This window comes from Kwoniella mangroviensis (assembly GCF_000507465.2).
Source record: "Kwoniella mangroviensis CBS 8507 chromosome 1 map unlocalized Ctg01, whole genome shotgun sequence".
NCBI lineage: Eukaryota > Fungi > Basidiomycota > Tremellomycetes > Tremellales > Cryptococcaceae > Kwoniella > Kwoniella mangrovensis.
In genome coordinates, this window is record NW_027062533.1 from 8799676 (window position 1) to 8823308 (window position 23633).

The window sequence follows — 23633 nt, forward strand, 5'->3', positions numbered from 1 at the left end:
CTACCACCCCCTCGTATGATAATCATTATCCAACTCACTCAACAACTCCCTTTCCACCTCGTCCACCTCATATCCTCCACCTGATTTTTCCTCATCATTTCTCCGCCATATCTGTAAAGCGCTATTCCATCGTTTACGATGAATATCATTACTTCCATCATCGTATCCATCTTCACCTGGCGGCGCATCATAAGGTATCTCCTTCTCGAGTAATAAAACCGATCGTTCGAAAACTTTGTTAGAATATGGATGACGAAGTAGATGTGTTTGCGTATGTCCCGTATGGACTTGATGGTTTTCAGGATGTGACATATTTGTTGTTCTGCTGCTTGTATTTGACAATGAGGGTGAATGCAATTGTGTGGTGGAGATGATCGAATTTGTTCTGGTAAAATTACTACGATCATCTTTTGAGGCGTGGTTTTCAATCTCAGCTGGATTATCATGTCCAAAAGCCTTTAAAACCCTTTGAATCTGCTCTTGATTCTCTATGGTACTAATGTCAATTTTGTTTCCCCTCTGTCGCCTAAGTTGAGTTTGGTGTGATTGTATGAACCCATTTTCATAGAGATGACGATGTATAGCTGAGTGACAATTGTTTTTATCTCTGTTGTCAGTGGGTGGTATCGTGGAACGGTTGAAAGTTAATTTATCAGACATCATCCTGAAATACTGAATTGTTGGTAGCAAGTTGCAAAAACAAAAAACGTAATGATTGGCTTATCTCGGATCAGATTCTATTCATTCACAATTGCCTTGTTATATGGGCAATGATGTGAGAGATAAGATCAGAAGGTATTGTGAACTACCAGATCCTGTACCTGTATTTTCTTTCTCAAGATCTTCTGAGTTGCAATGCGGTAAACTTGAACTGCACAGTAATTGAAAGGTAAGTGACTTCCGAGGCGATATAATCGGAGACGAGATAAGAAATGGGCTCAAAGGCTTTATATCATATTTCCACCTTTGTTTCAATTTCCAAAGGGCCTCGAAAGGTAGTGGGACGATGGAAAGGGCTTCACGAGGAGGCAAAGATACGCCTGTTGTTTTATCTTTTCAATTCTATATGCCGCTCCGGGCCCGCGGGCACATCAGTTTAGGCGATCGACCGCGTCAGAGATAGATTGATCAACTCGTCTCCAGAGTTTTCCAGAACATCAGCAACATTAGCTTTCCTCAACAGTTGAACAATATTCAGACTCTGGGATGTGTCCAGTACGAGATATTCAGTTCCGTACTTTCGAAAAAGATAACCCAGATGCATGATCACCCTATAATCCCGTATATCAACCTTATAACGATTGTTCGTATTCCCAAGCTTCCTTCAAGTCGACTTCGATCAACTTCTTGACGTCGTCGGTGATGGAACCGATAGGTAATCTGGCTGGACCACCAAGTCCTTCTTCTACGTAGTGGTCGAGGAAGTATTTCTATTGATCGCAGAATGGTTATCAGCCAATATTCCTCAACCAGAGTACTTGGTTTGCCGATTGGGATAACAGTTGAATGAGATGGAAGAAAAATGGAAGGGCTAGATGATTAATGACCGAAAAGAAAAGATTATGACTTACAGTACCGGGAATACCAGCTTTGACGATGGTCCAATCGGCCTCAGCTACTCGATCTTGTAATTTCAAAGCCTCAGCTAAAGCGTTGGCATCTCCCTTGAGACCAGCTACAGAGGCATCCCATAATTTTCGGATGGTCTTGGGGATGGCATTACCGGTACCGGTGATACATCTATCCAAAGCGATATTGATTATCAGCCACATGACCTTCGTAGGCGGGTGGAGAAGGACAGTTGAAACAAGTATATGTTATATAAATCGTTACTCACCCGGTGTGTCGAGAGAGAAGAGCAGGGAGGGTAGATTCAGAGAAACCAGGCAAGACTTGGAATTGACCTGTGACCGTTTGATTCTTCAGGTTTGATGCTCTCTTAGCTAAGAATTCTTCTGATTGGGTGTAAGCGGCGATTCGATGTCCTTTACCAATCATTGCACAAGTCAATTTGACACCAAAACAATTTGGGTGGTCGGCGAGTTCGTTGATTTCATCTGAGTTTAGATCGATTCCTGCGGCGGCACCTCTATTTCCCACAAAACCAGAAACATTCAGCTTGTGCACCTTCCTTGGATGCACAGGTGCAATGGTACAGAGGTGTAATACGGATGGAAGAAGAGCACTCACGGGAAGTTGTAAATCATCACTGGGATAGGGGAGTTATCAAACACTTTCTTGAAGAAGTCCTTGATAGCTTTCCTGTCTCTACCCATAGCGAAAGAGAAGTATCCTGGAGTGATGACGATAGAGTGAGTAGCACCTGCTTCGGCAGCTTCTTTGGTGACGGTGATGGTAGTTTCGGCAGATCCACCTGAACAGAAGCGAAGTAGATGATATCAGCTAAATGATCGATGGAGAAAGATCTGCAGGAGGCTGAAGTGGGGTGTATCACTAAATAGAGAGAGAAACGCTAAGACTCACTTCCGGTCCCAACAAGCAAAGGCTCATCCTTGAATCCATTATCATCCAAAGCCTTTCTGACAACAACGGTACATTTCCTTCGCTCCTCATTGGAAAGATGAGAAGCTACGTGCCCGAGTTCGCGTCAGTGATATCACAAGGTATGGTCATGAGAACATCAAATACACACCTTCACCGTTGGTACCAAGCAAAACTATTCCCAAACCTGCTTTGGCGAGTCTGACAGTCTGTTTAGCGAGGGCATCATAGTTGATTGACTCGTCAGCGTTCATAGCAGTGACGAGGGGGACTGAAGGCCCACCGGCCCATAATCGTGAAGCGGACATAGTGATAGAGGTTTGAATGGACTTTGGTAATCTGTGAATGGAGATTGGTACAGAACCGATCAGTCAGTCAGACGCTGCTGAAGGCAACCTGAGGGAGAAGTACTGACAGCTTTGTCGATGCGACGTATGGAGTCACTCTGTTCAGAAGATGTATGAGTGGATCAGAGATGAGGATGAAGAAAACGACTTTATGATGATTTGTGTGTCCTTGATTCTCCCCCACCTCACCAAGCACGAAACGGAAATAACACAACCACTTTTACTGCTACAGCACGAGCACACATCCATCACGGTTATATCCGGTACACACCCGGACCGGGCTTCACTCATTTTGGGACAGCCCGTGATTTACCGCGCACCCCGAGTCAGGACACGTGGAGCGAAAGTAGGAGGATCACATAGACACTCCTGCATAGCAGCACATTCAGTGGGAGACTAGCATGCAAGTCAGCCCAGAATGCATAGGATGATACATGTAGTGCATGGCGCATAGAGGGGCTGATTATGCTTGGGTCTCAGGTACGAGCATAGGTGGACACTAACGAGTCGCCCAAAGGAATGTAAGAAGACCAAGGGAAAGGAAGCAGCATGAACCGGAGCATTGCCACTGATGCCGTTGAAACGAAATCTGTTTGTTCAGTTTGTCATGTTCACCGGGGAGCCTGGATTGGCCCCGCGTGACATACGATCAGGAATACCGGCACAAGTGCTCACAGGTTACTTCGTAGTCCGACGAGTCTCATTTCGGGGACTTGTGATTTGCACATGAGCATGCCTCTTGTACAATCTAAGATCTGCGACAGTCAACGGAGTGCATGTCATAAATCGTCTGAACTATCGGTAATGTGCTTGTTCAACAGATAGTAACACTTCGAAAATATCAGTAACCAAACACAATCGCCAAATCCTGCAAGTACAGTGAGATCGAGGTTCACTAGCTGATCAAGTCAACAGAGGGCCCCATGTCGAATATCAATCCCGATAGACCGACTTCCACATCCAACATCATACCTCATCCTGCATCTCGACTTTCCCCTCCGCCTGGTACAGATCTCTCCCACATATATGGACAAGGCTTCGCAACCGTCGGGCCATCCGATTACGATATGATCTCGGGGGGTTCCAGTATACCACCTCAGGTCCAGCCTGGGACTAGTGGAATAGGTGGTGGAAATGCAGGATCGACATCGGACAATAAAAAGAAGAAGGATGATAAGGATGCGAATGTCCCTAAAAGGGGTTATCGAGCTTGTGTGAGTTTCAGATTGTTCTTGCAACCATTGAAGAAGTCGCTTATATGCTTGATTTCTGCTAGGTTCATTGTCGCTTGAGGAAAGCGAAATGCGATCTGGGGGATGTAAATGCTCCTTCGGAGCCACCTTGCTCGAGATGTAGGAGGGAACAGAGGGATTGTGTCTTCTTACCTAGCGTGAGTGTTGAGAGAGGACTTTTTCTCTGCTGACGCCTGTGCTGATGCTCGAAACTCTCGCAACGTAGAAACGACGAAGGAAAACATCGACCGCTGCTGAAGGAGCTTTGCGAGAAGCCTCAGTCGATCCATCTCAAGCAGAAGTGTATCCTGCTCATGGATCTACAACATCAACAACAACTACAATTACGAACCCCAATCCAAGCCAAGAAAACCCGCCTCAACCTCAACCTCAGCGGATCATTCGACCCCCATTCGAGAACCATCCCAGCACCAGCGAGTGGGATATATCTTCGCTTTCTCATATTATGCAGCCGCAAGTAGACGATACTTCGCGGAATCAAGCATTGTACAGCCATAATCCACCTTCGTCTTCAAGTTCCAATTGGCCCGATCAATACTCTCAAACACAAGCTGGACCAAGTACCACCACAAGTGGCCTTTCTTCACATTCACTTTCACAAAATCAAATGTTACCTCCTCCTTCTCAGACCTCCTTGACTCCGCAACACCATCCGGATACTACAACGCCAGGATCAATGGGCGAATCGTCGGTAGGATCTACCACTGGACTCTCGCCTAATCAACCTTCCCAGCATCGTGTTAAAAAACGACGAACGCTAGAGCCCGACGGTACGAGGAAGATTGTCAATGCGAGCTTGTCCAACGAGATGGACGCTTTAGAGATCCTAGCCAATGCAGCGACAGATGAGAACGGTGAGATTGATCCGAACATGCCGGCAAATAAGGGTAAACATCCCCAGCAGGATGGCGGATCTAATGGAGATACCAAGAGAGTCTCGTGGGATATCTCAGAAGAAGCTTCTCCCGTAAGGGAATTGGAAGAATTTCATCTCATCAAAAATGGAATCTTGGATGAAGAAACTTTACAGGAATTGGTCAATATCTATTTTAGGGATCATCATCCTTCGTTGGTAAGCGGCATAACATTTGCTCATAAACAGTTTGTTCTCATGTTGATGATCTGATACGTTGGCAATACTTGATTGAATAGCCAATTTTCCAAACCTCTCGAATACCACGTACACGCGAACAACTCCTCGACCTGACGCATAACGATTCATTCCTCCTTACATGTATCGTAGCCGTTGCATCGCGACATCCTGTCGATCCGAAATATCGTGAAATACACGATAAGACATGGCCCATTTTACGAGAAACCATGGCTGACTATTCTTTTGCGGGATTACCGGGAAGTGTAGGATTCGTAGAAGGGGTATTGCTCTTGGCTGAACATCTGCCGAGGGAAAGGGCAGCTCCACCGAAATCGTATAGCCTCAATATGCTGGCTGGACCTGGGACGGAGGTTACGGGCGAACATGGTACAGATAATAGGAGAAGTTGGAGTCTGACTGGTTTAGCGATCAGAGCAGCGTATCTGCTAGGACGTAAGTGATGATGATGAGATTCAAGAAAGAGCCGGCTGATTACTGGATGGTAGTGGACCAGATTGCCTTGGAGATCAATGAGGATGAACGTACACCCGATGTAGAGAGAGTACGGAGTGTATGGACTTGGTGTTACCTATATGATCGTACTATAGATGAGTTCCACATTTCGTCCCTCCATCTTCCTTCCAAGAAGTCGTCCAGCTGAAGTAATTGTTTTGTTGCGGTTTATACGTCTCAGAACAGGTTTAGCATTCTGGTCGAGAGGTCCATCACTATGTTTCATTGGGTATTCACATATCTCCCAAACCGGTGAAGCAGCCGCAAGATTCAACTTCCCTTTACAACTTTCCCCAGGAAACGGAAACGACAATGAAGATTCGACACACGATGATTCGGCTTCGTTAATGCAGGGTTTAGTGGAGTTAACTCAAATCATGACTAACGCTCATGATATCTTGTATCCGAGTAAGAGTAGAACAGCTGTATTGGTTAGACAAGGGGAATACTTTTTGTTCTTAGACCATTTTAGGAGAGGTGAGTAATCCACTTTTTCCCCAGTATTGGGTCGTGGTGGCTAAGTCTGGATTCTTTTTTCGCACGCAGCTCTGGATAGTTATAGGACTATCTGGAAACCCAAAAAGTGGTCCAATCAAACATTACAGGAGCTAAGTTGGATGACCTATCAATTCGTCAGGTACGTTAAGGTGTCCACCTCGGCGGGCTCCATTATGATTGTTTGAGTAGCTTACGAGACGTGAACTAGACTGTACATCTCCTCATTCGGTTATTCGGCACATGTGAAAAGAGCTCAATGGCGTGCAGAAACTGAGACTCAAGCTGGAAGGGATGGTGGTAGACAATCCGTCCAATTGTTCCCAAGAGGTTCGTTCAGCACGACCATCTCCAAACCCAGACTAGTGAAGCTGAAATAAGCGTCAACAATCTTGATCACACAGGCTCGGCAACTTCACCGGATGCAATATATATATACGAGTCGATCGGATCAGCAAATGAGATCATGGCTATTGCCTTGCGATTATCTCAAATGGGCTCCTTACGATTTTTACCTTCAAGATATTTGATCAATATCTCATATGCCGCTGTATTCGCCCTGAAAAGTAGTTATTCGGGTGCAGTAACCGGTAAAGATATGATCAGGTGAGTGATTAATAATAAGAGCCTTGCGAAAACTCTGTAGCTGATCTTGATGATATCTGATAGGATCCGCGAGCTCGTCGATCATGTCTGCGCGGCTTTAGTTTTGGCTTGTCCAGATAAAGATCATCCTGCCAACAAGTATGGGCAGATGTTGCGGATGCTCTCTAAGAAATTGGAACAATTGTCTGACGCCAGTGTAAGCTATCATCTGGGCTGGTTCATGTTGACGAATGAAGCTGATCGGACAATGATTTGTCACGTGCAATTATTACAGGCTGTACCATCGAGATTCCCTTCACCGGAACCAATGTCCTCTACACCCTTACCCGCCGCACATTCAGAACCTACACCATTACCTTGGACATTGCCTACCGAAACTTTGGATACACAACCTAAACCATTCCATTTCCCACCTTTCGAATTCAACTTCCTTCCTGCCACAAATACCACCAACAACATTCCGAACAACAACGGTAATAATGATTCTTCAACTACACCGACACACTTTCAGTATAACTCTACGCCTGCAGGCGGTGCAGGTGATTACGTGTCGAGCCTTGGTTTAGGTCTAGGTGCGGCTAGTGCGAATATATCGCAGAATTCACTGAACTATATTCAAAATGGTAATAATGGTAATGATAGTAATCCTGCAGAAGGACAAGAAGGGTTGTTTGACTTTGATACTAATTTCGATTTCGATCTGAAAGGCTTTTGGGACGATTTCACTTTGGGTGAAGGTAGCGGATTCCCTTTTAGGTAGTTTGATTTGACTATAATGTCACTATAGTCACCGTATAATAAAAGAGCTTATGCTAGTGAACTGCCCCATACGAGATCCTATACGAATCATGTATGTGGAACATTGTATACTATGCAGATGGCTATACGATTGATGGTCTTGTATGTATAGTCCGATATGGATTGTGCTATGCGGTAAGAATGGGTCAACAGCTTGTTTTCATGCAAAATCAGTAGATCGATATCGAAAGAATATCCTTTAATCCTGTGTGCCCCATCTCTCCACCAGGATATCCTTTGTGAGGTTATACCCCCCTTGATTGGATTCCGGTTGAAAGGAATGGACCGATGCTTGAGTAGCTCAAGTCGTTGGTATGGGCGCGCTTGCACCTTCAATGTCATGGTGGATATTGCACACCCAGCATCTTCAGCAATAACTGAACGACTTATCTACAAACGATCTCACCTATTTTATCAAAGATATAAAAAGTTGATTCACAGAATGAGTGATCGTGGAACGACATTCCAACCTTCGTCATATGACCTTTCTGAGATCCCTGCAATCTTCTTACCTGATGAGATAGATCTTTCAGAAACTACCTTATCAAACCATCGCGATCTATCTTCAAGTAGTAGTACGAGGTCAAAGAGACCAAGTATATTACCCAAACGCGACAGCTTACCACCTCCTCCGAGACCTAAATCAACTTCTTCGTCTAGGAGGACTTCCGCCCAATCCAGTCCCGTTACCTACTCCCGCACTGATGAAGCAGGTTGTATTGATTTCACAAAAGACCCATTTGAGAGCGCCTTTCAAAAGGCCAAGACACAGAGAGAATTGGATAGGAAGGATGAGATGAGACTCACACACGATCAACAAGGTGCATTTGAGATTTTGCAGAAAGAGGAACTACATCGTACTAAGACAGTATCCATCTTAGAAGGGAGATTTAAGCCCTCAGATCGAAATATCAGCAGTAATAGTAATGGATTGAAATTGGAATTTATGGATAAAGATGATCACAAGTCTTTTCACAATATGGAGGTAGATGAAGGTAATGAAAAAGATCAAAAACGAATGAAAACACCCAAAACACCTAAAAAGTTCATTCAAGATCATTTCACCTTAAAGACTCCCAGAATGCCGGTACCGTTCACCGCTAAATCTTTACCTATACCTGTACCTATACCTACACATATCAATTTGCCTACTCCTATCATGCCCATCATCCACTTGTTGTTGGTGATAAGTCATTTGGTTTTAAGTGCGCTGTTACCTCATTTGCTATTTAAGAATTTCATTCAACCTTTAGTATTGTGAGTGAAGATTTTCTCACTTCCGTATCCTTTGTCTCGCATAACGGTAATTCCACCCGTCTGTATGGTGGAGGGTTTAGCCTAAAGTCGAACGTTCATATAGGTGGATCATCACCACCGTCACGGTCGTCCTACAATGCGTATATCTACTTCCTGGCATCTTCTTGGAACTTATTGGTATACTGAGACGACGTCCCATGTGAGTAGCATATCGTTAGTAGTCTATGGATTCGGTTTCAGCAGATCAGTACCTGTATACGCTCGTGGTAGAGACTCGGCCTGGCTACAGTCGGGATTGCATTTAGTAATGATGATATTATCGCTCGCTCCACATGCAGGTCAGTCATCAATTCATTAGTTCCCATATTTAATCACAACTGCCGCTCATCTACATTGTTACATCATTAGCCTCCGTATTCCTCATGTCCAAGATCATAAGGCCGCAATGTCAACACGAAGCGACCTTGAAGGTGAGTTACAGAAAGAGAAAAAATGCAGCGACTGAATCTATCTGAGTGTATCAGTATGTCCTTAAACATCATGCCGACCTGGCCGTGACTTCGTATCTGGTGAAATATTACAACTTGGAACCTTTCGTGACCCACGGACGCATGCCCGGAAAGGATCAACAACTTGACTACTCGAAGATCTTATTTGGTCTGATCGGTCAATTAGGGCAGAACGTCGAAGACCCTGACTCACAAAAGTGGTTATCTGCTCTTACATCCCCGAAGGCATGGCACCACATCAAGAAACTGGCGGCCGCCTTTGAGCAGAGCGAAATTGGTAAGAGGGCTGGTGTCAAGATCGAGGGAGAAACAATCTGCGTTTGCCAGCACAACGTCATCCAAATTGCTCGAAGATACAAACAAAAAATCAAAGCGATTGACAGTCAGCGCCACGCCATCAGCCTCCCTTGACGTCCGTGCAGGTCAGCCTGCAGCATTCACTTCTGCAGACACCCTCGATCGTCGCTGGGTAACTGCAGGTATCCAATTCGATCCAGACAAGTTGCCGACCTTGTACAGGAATGAGCATGTCACCATCGATATAGATTTCTTCGCCCAAGCGGATGAACAAACGGATACAGTTTGTAGAGTGTGGCACAATACGGTGTTCGGAATCATCAAGGACAGTCTGAAAAAGTACACTGAATCAGATCCGGCGATCATGGTGAGTCGTACTGCCATTGTCAGCTACAAGTGCTGAATGACATAGCTGAGTTTTTATATAGATCGCAACGCGTCGTCTACTTAGCAACAAGACGTTGTCGTATTTAGCACTCCATTACGGACTTTTTGACCCCTCTAAGTCCTTACCATCACAGCGTGTCATGGGTCAACGTATGCGCAAATACGTGGCTTTACTAGTCGAGCAAAATGCAGAGCATGGGTCTCGACAAGATCTCATGAGCTGGGTTCATCGGCTTTGGACCTCAGAAGCCTGGCCGACTCTGCAAGACGTGATCCTCGAGGCACAGAACCGCCAATCGTTCAACTTCGATGTCAAAACTTCGGAGATGTCAGCTCTTGCGACTGTCAACAACGAAAATGGATCATATATCTCATCGCCGTCAAAGCCGAAACAAGATGACGACGTGAATCCCTCGGCGTCATCTGGCGGTTTGAGGAAGAGCGAGCTGCTGATGGCCGAAGGAGAAACGGCGAACCCGGGTATGCGATAAACGACGATTAGAATAGATACATCGAAACTTCCACCTCCTTTGACCGACGTCTCTATTGACCATTCAGAAGTGTACGAAATACTCAAGCCTGACTCGAAGGAGCTCGTTAGCTCAGACTACCGCACGAATATGGATTTCTTGACACAGAGTCTTAGAGGGCGTTGGGATGAAGAAAATGCTATTCTCGTGAGTATTTGAGTTGTTGGATTTGACTCGTCATGTCAGGTGACTCCCTCACTGACTTTATTGGTATTGCAGCTTGCATCCAAGATTTTATTGGAAACGAGCTCACTAATACCCCTGCCACCGTTCTATGGCTTGGACCGTGATCAAAGAAACCAACTTCTCGCTCCGGAAGTCTCCGTGCAATTATTTCGGCGATATACAGCCCTCCTTCTCAAGCGAGCTGCGAAAGAAAGCAGGATGATCAAATTAAACATCGAAGACTGGCTACGTCAGGTCTATTCCCCCGATAGTCGACCTGGACTCCGGTTGCATGTCCGCGCCAAGCTGAGGGAGCAACGTTAACGCACCACATTTGGGCTGAAGCGGGTGGAAAACAACCCTACTCCCGATGCTTAACTTCCCAAATTCGAAGAGCTCGACAAGATGATGCTATATCGACCTCCTCCAAGCAAGTCAAAGCGCTCAGCACCAAGCAAGAGGCAAAGTCAGACCAGCCAGCTCGATCTAAATCCATTAACTAACTTGCATAGCTAGCATATTCACACGCATATGGTACACGACTCAAATTGTTGTGACTCAAAGCAATGTAGTCTAAATAGATGCATAGATCCTAGATAGGCTTTATACAATGAACCTCCCCTCCTAGTTCAAAATGTTCTTACCACTCTCTGATCATACCATCATCACCTCTGAACAAGGGATTAATCCAAGGTTCCAATTTCTCAGCTTCAGCAGCTTCCTTTCTGATGAGCTCTTCGTTCAACTCAATACCAAGACCTGGCGTAGTCAAGAGACCGACGGAACCACCCTCAACCTTGAAGACTTCAGGGTTGGTCATATATGTGAAAAGATCGAAACCGCCAGTGTTGTAATGCATCTTCCATGACATCTCACAAACAACGAAGTTAGGTGTTGAGAATCCAACGTGGAGCGAGGCAGCAAAAGCGAGGGGACCCAAAGGACAGTGAGGTGCAACACCGATATCGTATGCTCTGTATCACATGAGACCGAGTAAGAAGGACGAACGGTGTACAGACTGACTGAGAGAAAGACTCACTCAGCCATGATAGCAATCTTCTTGGTTTCGGAGATACCACCAGCATGAGCGATATCAGGTTGAATGATATCGATACATCCAGCTTCGAAATACGGTCGACAGTCCAATCGAGTGAACAATCGCTCACCCAGAGCGATAGGGATGGTGGTCTTGTTATATAAGTCTTTCAACTCGTTAACGTAACCTGGAAGTAAGGGTTCTTCAATGAATAATGGTCGGTGGGGTTCAAGAGCGGCAGCAAGCTGTTTGGCCATTCCCTTGTGGACTCGACCGTGGAAATCGCTAAAGATCCAGGGAAGTCAGCGATGATTGGAGTATGGAAGCTCTGCAGGTTACTTACAGACCAGCATCGATACCGATAGATTTAACTTCTGCTAATCGCTTGACGGTTTCGTCGAGAGCGTGAGGCGAGTCGAGCCATCCGATGGATTCGGTAGCGTTCATCTTCACTCTGGTGAACCCTTGAGCCTTCCTGACTTTGGCTTGTTCCAGTACGTCAGAGGGTCGATCTCCACCACTACGAGGAAGTCCAATCAACATTCGTGCCATGTCTGGAAGGGAAAGGTGACTTACACCCAGCCGTAGACATCACATCTTTCTCGGATCTTTCCACCCAGCAACTCCCAGACTGGTACACCTAAGACTTTACCCTTGATATCCCAAAGAGCGATATCAACTCTGAATACAGAGATAAGCATGTATCGTTCTCATCCTTTAGGGGACGGACTTACCCCGACATAGCGGACATAAGCACCTCACCACCCCTGTAGAATCGATGTCGGTAAAGGTAAGAATAGATCTCCTCAATGTTCATCGCGTCCCAGCCTACTAATCTGTTGGCGCATCAGCCTACCAGTTATAATATCAATCATGCCTATTGCAAGACACTCACCGTCGGGTAATGTCTTTCAAACTTCCTTGTACAGCTTCGGTGTGACCTTCAAGCGTACCTTCACCCCAACCAACCACACCGCCTTCGGTCTCAACACGCACAAACAACCATCTGGGTCTGACGTAGAAGTTTTCGATACTCTTGATCTTTGTGGATCCAGGTTGCGAGGCGCTAGCATGTGGCTGGACAGTTATGGGTCTGTGGATACCCTTGTTGTACTTGGCAGCGAGCTCGGAAGGGGGAAGGTAGGTAGCTTGTTGAGTGGAGATGTCGGTAGCGGCCGTGGAAGTACCGAGAGGTTGGGGTTGACTTGCGGACATTTTGTTGAGTAGTTCTAGAAGCTCTGGATAGTTCTTGGTGTGAAGTTTGCTCTGAGAAATGAGTATAAAGATGTATATTCATCAAGCATAGCGATGGATTCAGAAACAGCGACTTAAGAGACATTTCAAGATCCGACTTTGGCTCAGTTTCTATCGGGCCGGCTCCGAGCGGTCCAAGGTAAGTTGCGTCACCGGCATTTCGCGGTACAACAGTCTTCCATACTAATGGTTCGCAAGCCTAAAAGGATGGGCTGGTTCATGCAGTCATAATTTATAGGCGTGACTATGTCCACGTCTTTGAAGCTCCCGAACATGTGCGGCGATGGTATGAGAATAGGATGCGCAAAAACGTAGACTGATGGACTTTCGTTTTGGACGATCGAAATAGGTACGCCATCAGATTCACAGGCTGGACTGCATGCGGGCAATCCATCAATCTCGAATTGTAGAGTGAGTTCATGGAAGGCAGCGTTCCATTTGAGGTATGCACTTCATGCAGAAAAATGCATGCGTGTAGCTGCTCTTTGAACCAAAATCACAAGATACAAGAACATCGATGCAAGCCTGTGAAGAGATCGAAGCGGGATTATTGCAAGGATTGCACCGAGACGGAGATATCTGATACACAGAGCCCTTCGTCGACCTCTGTCGAGTTGCCCTACGCGAACGACTGACAGTGGGTATTGTCTGGCGCGACTCGAGCTAGAGACCCACCCCAGACATATGGATTCTCTCACAACTCCGCTTCAGCAGCTGGTGCTCATGTATATACAGTCGGCAATTTGTACACTTTGCTATATCCGTTAGCCGGCCCCCACTATATCCACCTCACACGACCCACCTGCTTCGCTGCACGTATACATACATATATATATATATATATATATATACATTCGAGGTCCAGCCAGAATCGCTTTCCTTCGCAATACATATGCTGTCCTTACCGACACTTCACATAAGTCATGCTCAATGTTTTCACGAGACCCAAGCTAGTCAGAATTGGTCGGTGATTCAGTCAATCACGCTCACTCACGGTTAAATACTTAGATACCAGACAGTATCATAAGGACAATATGTTGTAAGTGTCCGTTGTCCTGATCGTACCATCCCAAGCATGTGCCTCTCCCATATCCCTCAATGTGAATGCTGCTCATGCTGATTGCGACATGTCGTGGTAGTCATCACTGATCACTCTGTAGTGGCACCACGAAGCCGTGCTCCTTACGCGATTTCAAGATGATTGAAGCTCAGTCCGTTACTTACCGCTCCTCACGTAATATGTTTAGGAGCAAAGTTTGGAGACTGGGCCCGCAGTCCCTGATCTAGTAGGATTGCGTCGGCTTCATTTTGTCTGAGACCATCTTACCCGTCGGTGTCTTGACGCGAAACGATGGAGAAGAAGTATCCCACGACTTCAACGACCCCGAAATTGCTCAATTACTGAGATCTCAGCCGTCCACATCCCTCAATGCTTCTCAGATGAATGTGGTCAACGCGTATTGCAGCGGGACGGGAAATGCACGATCTTTCGACGCGCCGATCACATCGGCTTTTCGGCATGAGCTGCAAGCTTACCTAAGGATTCCTAATTTCGGATTGTTCCTGATAATTTCTCCTCTCTCGCCAGGCTTGCGCATCCGTATCCTGATGATGAAAGCGTTTTTCCATTCACAAAGAGAGAGGATATTATCGGTACAATCAGGTACATATGCGGCTTTTCGCGGGTATACTTTGTCTTGTTTCATATGAAGCGAGACTTACCGCTGAGACTTTTTGATGTGTTACGAGGATCTACGGTGACAACCCCGTCAGGCCCCAGAGAAATCAAAATTTGATTAGCCGGCCCCAAACTTGCCCCAGTACCTTCTGATCGACCTATATAAAGGTTACCATTCTCGAGATAATCGGGATTCCCCCTCTTGACAAGTCACCTATCAACCACGGATAGCACAATACGAATACACCATGTCTTCATTACACGAGGATACCTACAAGGAGGCCGTGAAACACACAGAGGACGTTGATCACCCTTATCTTGGAGATAACGTCGATAGACATCTTGCTGTCCAAGTTCCAGAATCCCTCAGAGGATTGAGCGAGGATGAAATAGCCAAGATCGACAAAGCAGCGACCAGAAAAATCGATATCTTATTGATGCCAACTTTGGTAGCTCTTTATATTCTGTGAGTATTAATGTGACCAGTATCAGAATGATCGCTAAATTTGCCACCCATGTCAACAGGAACTATCTCGATAGACAGAACATCTCCTCGGCCAAGATTGCTGGTATTTCAAAAGACTTGGGCTTGACTACTACAGACTACAACACTGCTGTATCAGTTCTGTTCGCCGGTTATGTCTCGCTTCAGGTTCCCTCAAACATGTTGGCTTCAAAGATTGCTTACCCTGGTATCTGTGAGTAACGTACCTCCTCTCATCACCAAGTCTGTGACTAATTTAGATCAATCACCAGATATCTGTATCATGTGCGCCGTATGGGGTATTATCTCCGCTTGTACCGGTGCCGTCCACTCTTTCGCCAGTCTCGCTGTCTGTCGAACTTTCCTAGGGTGAGTCGTCAGTTTGGAAATTTCCGGATTTCTTCCATCCTCTCCCTCTATCTTCGGATCATTTGCAGCTTTTCTCATGAGCTCTTCTCATACTGATATGATAATCTTTCAGGTTTGCTGAAGCGGCCTTCTTCCCCGGTGCCGTTTACCTCGTCTCCACCTTCTACACCAAGCGATCCATGGCCTTGAGAACCGCAATCTTGTACAGTGGTTCGCAGATCGGTAATGCCTTTGGTGGTCTCTTCGCGCTTGCGATCTTGGAACTTGATGGCACACACGGATTGGAGGGCTGGAGAGTGAGTATCATGTCCTGTTCCGAATCGAATGCCCTTTGTGAGCCTGAATTGTGTTGATGTGTTCATGTTTCTCGTTGCAGTGGTTGTTCATCGTTGAAGGTGTATTGACTGTGGGCCTCGCCGCCATCTTCGCCACATTTATTCCTAACAAACCTCAAACTGTTCGATGGTTGACTCCTCAAGAGAAAGACCGACTTCAATACCGATTAGAGCTTGATAGAGGATCCAAAGATGCTACCGATGAAGTCTCTGTCGGGACCGCGTTCAAGATGGCAGTCACCGACCCAAAGACTTGGCTCTTGTGTGCTTGTCTCCAGGTAAGTTGACGTGCCGCCTGGTTATATTTGATCGAATGCTTACTGACAGATATGGTCACTTTCAACCAGGCAAATTACATTGCAGCCAGTGTCACGAATTTCTTCCCCGTTGTGGTCAACACCCTTGGTTTTGTAAGTAATCTTTACACACTGATTCCAGCTGTTGTTGCGTAGCTGACATATCATACCCGCTCAATTAGAACCGAACAATCACCCTTGCCATCACCTGTCCTCCATACGTGCTTTGTTGCATCGCAGTCATCGTCAACGGTTGGCACTCTGACAAGAAGAGCGAACGAACCCTTCACATCATCGTTCCCTTCATTTTCACTGTTCTCGGTAATGTCATTGCAGTCGCCACCACAAACGTTGCAGCACGATACTTCGCTATGTGTATCCTCCCTTCATCGTTCTACTCTGCGTCTATCGTCATCCTATCTTGGATTTCTTCGTCGGTGACTGGACCAGCCGTCAAGAGAGCCATCGTTTACGCCGTGATCAATGCGCTCTGTAACACTCCCAACATCTGGACTTCTTACTTGTACTTCAACGCTCCCAAATACACCGCCGCTTTCGGTGTAGACCTCGCAGCCTCAGTGCTGTTGATCATTGCCGCAGCAAGCACCCATCTTTACCTCAAGAGACAAAATTCTAGACTTGAAAGAGGTGAAGATACCGGGAAACACGGTCCATCGGCTGTACAAATCGAAGCTGGCTTCCGATACCAGCTCTAAGGCTTTTCTCCCTTCTGGCTTATCGCACTAGGTTATATCTTATAGTACCGGGTTATATTTACCACGCAAAGGAAAATTATATATGGGCTCTATATATGTAGGATTGGATATGTCATATTATTGCTTGTCTTGTTGATCTTTATGCATTAAAATGACACTCATTCGAACTTCTAGTAAGATATGGTAGCGGCCAAGAAAACCTTACCAAGTCAATCTTCGAAACAAACGCGTCTCATTCCGGTTCGGGGCGCGTCTAATGATGAATGCTGTGCCTCAGTATTTGTGCTCGCTAAGATGTAGAGCAGAAAGAAGAGGTAAGCTTAGGGGCGTTGATGAACACAAGACTTCTGATCATGTTTCGAAATATTAACATTGCCAGTGCAGTCCGCAACTGACCGAGCCAAGTGAAAAGAGGATGTCCCAAGCGGATTGGATGTATGAAACCCTGCCAAGGGACCAAGTCATTGAACACAACACAAAGGTGTGTCCATAATAATTGATATTTGTTTGAAAGGAAAGATCAAACAATAATGAAAGGCACCTGTGTTTGTGCTTACGCCAAGCATACGTGAAAGTGGAGATGCGTTGATTCTGATCTGACTGCTATCTGTATCTTCACCCTCGGACTGATACAATATTGAACCTGTTCATGAACATAATCCATCTCATTGACCTTCTGTGCAGCTTTATTTCTAGTCTTGATTCATTGACTTTACCACAGTTTCGTATCATACAATATGACCACCACATTCGCTTTGATCACATTCTTTAATATTCTATCCCTCCTCTCGGTTCTCACTTCAGCAGCAGCCATTCACGGAGATCATAATCACGTAAATGCCAACCAACGACATCGGTATCTTGCTAAGTCTCTTCATCAGCCAACCTCCAGAGCTGGTCCAGAAGGTCAAGCAGCCTATACACCAGATACTTCACTCCATTTCGAATATCTTCGACGGAATTTCGACATCAATTCGAACAAATACAAGAAATTGACCAAGCTATTACCTAAAATATTGAGAAATGCCAATTCAATTACTACCCACTCCTGGGAATTGGGATGTTTTACCGAAACGCTCATGGAAGTTTACAATCCATCGTTAACGCCTTTCGAATGGGATGATGAATACGGATTTGGAGGTGGGAAATGCGAAAAATTGGAATTTGGTGAAATACCTTGGAACGTATTGAAAGTAGCCAAAAACTCTCTAATGGCTTATGATTGGACGGGATCACCCTCATCTTCCACGAATGGGACAACCGAATCTTCAAGTAATTTACAAGACTACTTGTTCAACTCGACATCCCCTGTACCTCATATTTCTCAAGCGCTGACCAATGGTGATGGAGCTTTGGGAGATCCGGTATCTCTCGTACCGGCCATATGGATCTTATCACAATTCTCGAAGAATCATCTGGTCAAATTGGGCCTAGGGGGCAAATCTGCTGAAGATTATTCGTGGGCTCTGGGCAATCAGTTGGATTATCTATTTAGTGGACCCAAGGCTCCTACAAACAGTGTGTTTCAATCTCCTTAGCGTCCTGTTAACTAACGCTAATTGACCTTTCCAACGTATTCTAATGAAAAGATACGATATCTCAAAGAGAAGCCAGTTTTGAATTATGGGCAGATATGATGTATATGATCCCCCCTTCACTATCTTACTTAGGGTTGTCTCTGTCAAGTGAAGAATATCTGAAGTATGGTATAGAACAATGGGACGGGGAGACGACGGCTTTGTTGGATACTACTGTGAACATATATCGACATATACACGATTGGGACGCTCGATTGTGGGCGACTGGTAATGGTTGGGGTGTCTATGGCGGTATAAGAAATGTGAGTTGTTGTTTCACCAATCAGACTATCAAAGTGAGATGATTGCTGATCTTTGTGGGATCAGCTTTACTCGGTAAAAGCTTCTCCATTCGCTACAACTTTTACCAAAGAGATGACAGAGGCAGAAAACACTCTAGCGAACGTGTTCGAAGGGTTGTTTAACGAGCTCGACGTAAGTAACCGGCCTGCCTCACCAGAAGGCAGTCAGCTGAACTGATGAAATGTTGCTGATTATAGAGCCAATACCTTATACCGAATTACATGAGACAAGATAATCAAACTCTGGCGGTAGGCGATACAGCCGGTACGGCTCTGGTCGTAGCCGCCTATTATCGATTCCTGAAGATCTGTCCCGACAAAGTTAACGATCAATTGACCAGATTAGCTGAAAGAGCTTTCGATGCGGTGGTAGCTAAAATCGATAAGGATGGATGGGTAACTCATGTGAGTTGACTATTTCAACACACGTGGTTCGATGATGATCTATTAAAGCCCTTGTTGAAATGATTGATAAATTATATCGTAATTTAGGCGGTCGATCCTATGGGTACATACGGTTGGGTCGTCTATCCCAATGATTCCAATATGCACTCACCCGAAGCTCAGGCATTTGCAGCTAAGATGTGGAAAGCCAGAACCGAAGCTGGTGTCTGAAAATATCTCAAAGCATTATCATGGACTTGCCCTTTCTTTCTGTTTTCCTTATACCCTTCTCCATAAATACCTGTACTCTTGCTTTATACCTTCATTGTCAGTGCCGGATGTCTAGGCTGCGACAATCACAATGATTCGACTTTTTTGTATTCAAACACCTTGCTTTGCTATCTATATGTGCTTTCGACATCCACAATATCGAGCGAAAATCACAGAACGATATGACTACCTGGTCTCAATAGAACCTAGACATTCGAGTGAGATATGCATATGCATCAAGTGATGAATCGGAACTGCTTTGAAGGTCGTTATGGAACGTTACATGATGGTACAATCTTCCCTAACCGAGAGAGCATACATTGCCTATTGTACACAACATACAATTATTCAGTGAATGAGTTAAGGGTCAATGATGGGGTCAACTCACCTTATCAACCGTTTTCTCAATCTTCTTCCAATCACTTCTCCGCTGAATAAACTCGTATATACTACTCAAACTCATTATCAGTCCTCATTATGAATGATCAGCAACTAAAGAGGGTCGATCGACTCACTCCTCAGGGGTGAAGGTCCCTCCATACCTCGTAACATCCCTTACGATCTGTGCCAAATCCTTCGCGTCACTAACAATATAAACGTGTCCTAGCATTTTCAGATTGGCGAAATCCTCTGTTATCCTCTGTTGTCTCAAGGACGCTACGAACGCGTGATAGGTATTTAAGTCGGCTATGATTTGAAATCCACCTTCAAGCGATATGATCTGTCGTTTCAGATGTCTTTGGAGGATACTACATACACAAGGTCGTGAATTGAATTCAGTTAAAGGAGTAGTGAGCATATTGTATAGGAAAAATGGTAGACTCACGCTTGTAATCGAATCCCTACTTCTTGATAGAACACCTCCAAAACTTCCTTCGAAGTACTTCCTCTTAGGAGATTACAATGCATCTCCAGACATTTGATAGCTTCCTGACAACCTTTTGTTGGACCCAGCTCTAAAGGCGTGCCTTCGACAGGATAATACTCTCTAGGTCCCGTCTTGGTGATTATTATATGTTCAACCTATTTGTGTTTCATCCGGAGAAGAGTCAGCTGAGGTTCATTGAACTTCTGTTTCTGACTTACCTGATTCATCAAGACTTCTATCCCAGCGTTCAAGCCCGCCGCAACCGCATCATCCAGTACACTTTCGAACCTCTTCTTCTCCCTCATCACGGCATTCAGGAAATCGGTCTTATCGACATAAGGCGATAATTCTTTATCGAAATACACTTGGATCATTGATTGTATCGTATCTCCTATATGTACCAGTTCAAAGAACTGTAATAAAGGAGCGACCGACGTCGTGGACTCGTGTTCTGAGGGTTTATACGTTGACATCTGATTGGTTGCTCTGAAGAATTCACATTATATCATTAGTTCATTTGACCTCTGAAGACAAAGCATATACACTGAAAAACTCACATTCTAAATCCAGGTGAAATATGTCTATCTCCAGCAGCTTTCAATAACAATATAAAGATCTCTTCTATAGCTTCTCTGACGTGTAATCCCGATCTTCCAGGGTACTTCGCGAAAGTCTCCGTTCTTTTAAGAGAATCTCGATCCGCTTGGATAAGTTCCAGGGCGATATCAAGCGATACTAACAATTGCAATTTGTCAAACGAATTATCTTCTTTAGGTCCCTCGGGATTAGGTGTGTTCGTCCGCGTGGTGTTGTCGTCATTCGGTACAGATAGAGAACTATCGCTCTTCTCATTAATCCCATCACCGTCATCGTCATTTTCTCGGAACTTTTCTTTGATTTCAGCAGAATCAGGTACTTCAAACACCACATCACCACCTTCTTCGCCTGCACCTTCCTTTTTTACCAATTTCCCATTAGATCCGCTTCCTGTCCACTTCTGGGGGTTCAGCATCGCCAGCCCACTAACAGCTTGTGTTGATCCAGTCACGATGGCATTGGTAGCGAATGTAACTGTTCTAGGTACGATGGTTACTGGAAGCAGAAGAGCATCTTTGAATCCTGCTAAGACATTTCTCTTGACCTGATCTGGGTTTTCGGAAGTCAAGAATGTAGGACCGGAACCATGAGAACGCTTTTGTCCTGGATCTGTCGCTCCAAGCTATGACATTGTCAAAAATCATCCATCGTACGAGTATGTGGATGACTTACCTGTTGATCCCATGTTTTACATATATCCTCGAGGTGGTGTTTCACCATTTCTGTCTCATCGTCCAAATACTCGTCTAGGTGCTGTTCGAACATCCGAAATCTGGTATCGTAAGGTGTCAGCCTGTGAATGATGCTTGTCCCGGGAATTCCTTACTCACACTGTATCTTCGACTTGTGTTTTCGATATAGTGGTCTGATCATTCCCTAGCACTTCCATCACCAGTTCCACTAATTTCCAGGCCTGTACGAAAGTAGCTGCTGTTGCTTGTAGAAACAAATCCTGAGATACAGCTCTAGCTTGCGACAATAATGGATGAATGTATTCTCCGATCTGAAATGCACTGGATGAGCTATGTGTGCTTTGCCACCGACAGATTCAAACAACTCACCACATCACTCGCGACTCTATCGCAGAACGACAAGACGACTCTTGCGTTCTGTGGGAAAACCCTTTTCGCAAATTCCGCATCCATCCTGAAAGCCTCCAGGACGTGAGAGATGAATGCATCCATGGGCGTGAAATCAAGTTGACGAGTCGTAGCTCCCGTGGTTGTTTGCACTTTACTGCACAACGCAGAGCAATAAGCACGGATCAGCAAAGCAAGCTCATTTGAGTAGGTTGGGTAGGATTTGAACTCACATGATGTTCTCTGAAGAATCCCATCTAGCAGTATCGTAAAACACTTCTCTCTTCTCTACCCATACTCTCCCACATTCCCATTGATCCCTGGATCCACCCCCTGCATCCCACACTTTCCAACTACTTTCCGCCGCTAGTCTCATACCACTTTCGTCCTTCTTCGAATCTGAAACCTCGAACGCTACAAGACAAGTCGAATCGAACCTATCTGCGGCCGCGAGCAGAGCTTGCCGGAGAAAACCCCAATCTCTTAACGGCTGAAGTTTACTAGACAGGAACAATAGCAAGCTCAAAAGTAGAGTGGATTGTTCATTTAGTGAAGATGGTCTGTTTGGAGGGAACAAGAGTGACAGAGTTGAGCTAGGAGAAGGGGATGACCGTAAATGGTTGCAATACGGTACCATCGACAAATGATGATTTTTATAGGATTTATAATAAGGTCCAGGTGAATTACCCCATCCTGTCGCAGAGAAGGAGGAGAACGAAGAAGACGAAGAGAATTTCGGTTTGGTCGGTGTAGGTGTCAAAGCGAAGAAGCCAGTTTTCTGTTGACCGCCGGTTATAGATTTAGAATTGGAAGGTAAAGGTAAATCATCAAAGTCCAACAAGCTGTTTTCTTTAGATGATCCAGCAACAGAGCCATTAGGTTTAGCAGCTTCGAAATCACCAAAGTCTACATCTTCGAATACATCATTGTTGTTGTTGTTGTTGATACCTTGAGCCTGAGAAGAGAAATCACCAAAATCGTCGTCTATCGATGCACGAGATTTGGCTGCGATGGAAAAAGATGACTTTTTAGGTGTTTGGAAGGGTATAGTTTTCTGATTACTATCTTTTCTAGGTGATGCAGTAGCTAGATTGAGATGTTTAATGATGAGTGCCAGATAAGAGCTATATCGATATTCACTACAGTGTAAACTCACAATTACCAGGTGACAATCCTAACCATTTACATCTCCCTTCCCATCCTCTTTCATCCTTTACCAACCTCGCCAAAGATCTATTCGACCTTGCTACACTTGGTAAGTCCGGTATGGGAAGGAACTCTATGATCCGCAATATGACATTCTCAGGCCATCGTCCTACCAACGGACCTGAAGATACGGATCCTCTCGCCGAGGGTTTGGAAGGTTTAATCACCGAAGCGAAACGGGATGATAGAATATGCGAATTTGAAGGCCCACCTGGTTTCGAGGGTGCGATAGGTGCCCACTTGTCCATCTTGTAATATGCCATCCGATGGTCAAGGTCGACGATGAGAATCGTTCATCTGGTTGTCCTTGATTTTGGTGTTCTTGTGTTCTTGAACCGGAACTACGCGTGTGAGATTAGGCGCCCATGGTACCTCGTAGTTAGGCGCATCATCCCTTCTACTCCCGGGGCACGTTACACATCCCAACGGC

At 45.3% G+C, this 23633-nt stretch overlaps 8 protein-coding genes across 8 annotated transcripts; 4 read left to right on the forward strand and 4 right to left on the reverse strand.

The window, feature by feature from the left end:
* I203_103327 (uncharacterized protein) lies at positions 1-312 on the reverse strand (the record flags this gene model as incomplete). Its single annotated transcript, XM_019149302.1, has 1 exon — positions 1-312. The coding sequence occupies one exon, from the start codon at positions 310-312 to the stop codon at positions 1-3; it is 312 nt and encodes a 103-aa protein (XP_019001327.1).
* A 980-nt stretch (positions 313-1292) lies between these two features.
* On the reverse strand, positions 1293-2810 carry I203_103328 (uncharacterized protein; the record flags this gene model as incomplete). Its single annotated transcript, XM_019149303.1, has 6 exons — positions 1293-1430; positions 1572-1740; positions 1838-2089; positions 2191-2374; positions 2485-2589; positions 2654-2810. 6 exons carry the CDS (start codon positions 2808-2810, stop codon positions 1293-1295), a joined length of 1005 nt encoding a protein of 334 aa, XP_019001328.1.
* A 962-nt stretch (positions 2811-3772) lies between these two features.
* Positions 3773-7569, forward strand: I203_103329 (uncharacterized protein; the record flags this gene model as incomplete). Its single annotated transcript, XM_065517294.1, has 11 exons — positions 3773-4063; positions 4126-4239; positions 4308-5174; positions 5255-5648; positions 5702-5807; positions 5890-6185; positions 6255-6345; positions 6415-6533; positions 6608-6809; positions 6873-7005; positions 7084-7569. The coding sequence occupies 11 exons, from the start codon at positions 3773-3775 to the stop codon at positions 7567-7569; spliced, it is 3099 nt and encodes a 1032-aa protein (XP_065374112.1).
* Positions 7570-8049: 480 nt separating this feature from the next.
* Positions 8050-11076, forward strand: I203_103330 (uncharacterized protein; the record flags this gene model as incomplete). Its single annotated transcript, XM_065517295.1, has 9 exons — positions 8050-8864; positions 8968-9063; positions 9135-9202; positions 9273-9334; positions 9389-9650; positions 9796-10037; positions 10099-10537; positions 10616-10734; positions 10807-11076. 9 exons carry the CDS (start codon positions 8050-8052, stop codon positions 11074-11076), a joined length of 2373 nt encoding a protein of 790 aa, XP_065374113.1.
* A 316-nt stretch (positions 11077-11392) lies between these two features.
* I203_103331 (uncharacterized protein) lies at positions 11393-13003 on the reverse strand (the record flags this gene model as incomplete). The annotated part of the gene is made up of 6 exons (XM_019149306.1): positions 11393-11726; positions 11792-12073; positions 12132-12308; positions 12365-12469; positions 12523-12624; positions 12684-13003. 6 exons carry the CDS (start codon positions 13001-13003, stop codon positions 11393-11395), a joined length of 1320 nt encoding a protein of 439 aa, XP_019001331.1.
* Positions 13004-14968: 1965 nt separating this feature from the next.
* On the forward strand, positions 14969-16920 carry I203_103332 (uncharacterized protein; the record flags this gene model as incomplete). The annotated part of the gene is made up of 7 exons (XM_019149307.1): positions 14969-15186; positions 15246-15418; positions 15477-15573; positions 15686-15869; positions 15950-16186; positions 16256-16318; positions 16387-16920. 7 exons carry the CDS (start codon positions 14969-14971, stop codon positions 16918-16920), a joined length of 1506 nt encoding a protein of 501 aa, XP_019001332.1.
* Positions 16921-17657: 737 nt separating this feature from the next.
* Positions 17658-19414, forward strand: I203_103333 (uncharacterized protein; the record flags this gene model as incomplete). Its single annotated transcript, XM_019149308.1, has 5 exons — positions 17658-18438; positions 18510-18760; positions 18825-18932; positions 18998-19204; positions 19292-19414. 5 exons carry the CDS (start codon positions 17658-17660, stop codon positions 19412-19414), a joined length of 1470 nt encoding a protein of 489 aa, XP_019001333.1.
* Positions 19415-19732: 318 nt separating this feature from the next.
* Positions 19733-23451, reverse strand: I203_103334 (uncharacterized protein; the record flags this gene model as incomplete). Its single annotated transcript, XM_065517296.1, has 11 exons — positions 19733-19777; positions 19842-19902; positions 19969-20202; positions 20280-20476; positions 20540-20807; positions 20879-21540; positions 21591-21690; positions 21749-21921; positions 21980-22154; positions 22231-23083; positions 23154-23451. 11 exons carry the CDS (start codon positions 23449-23451, stop codon positions 19733-19735), a joined length of 3066 nt encoding a protein of 1021 aa, XP_065374114.1.
* Positions 23452-23633: the final 182 nt, after the last annotated feature.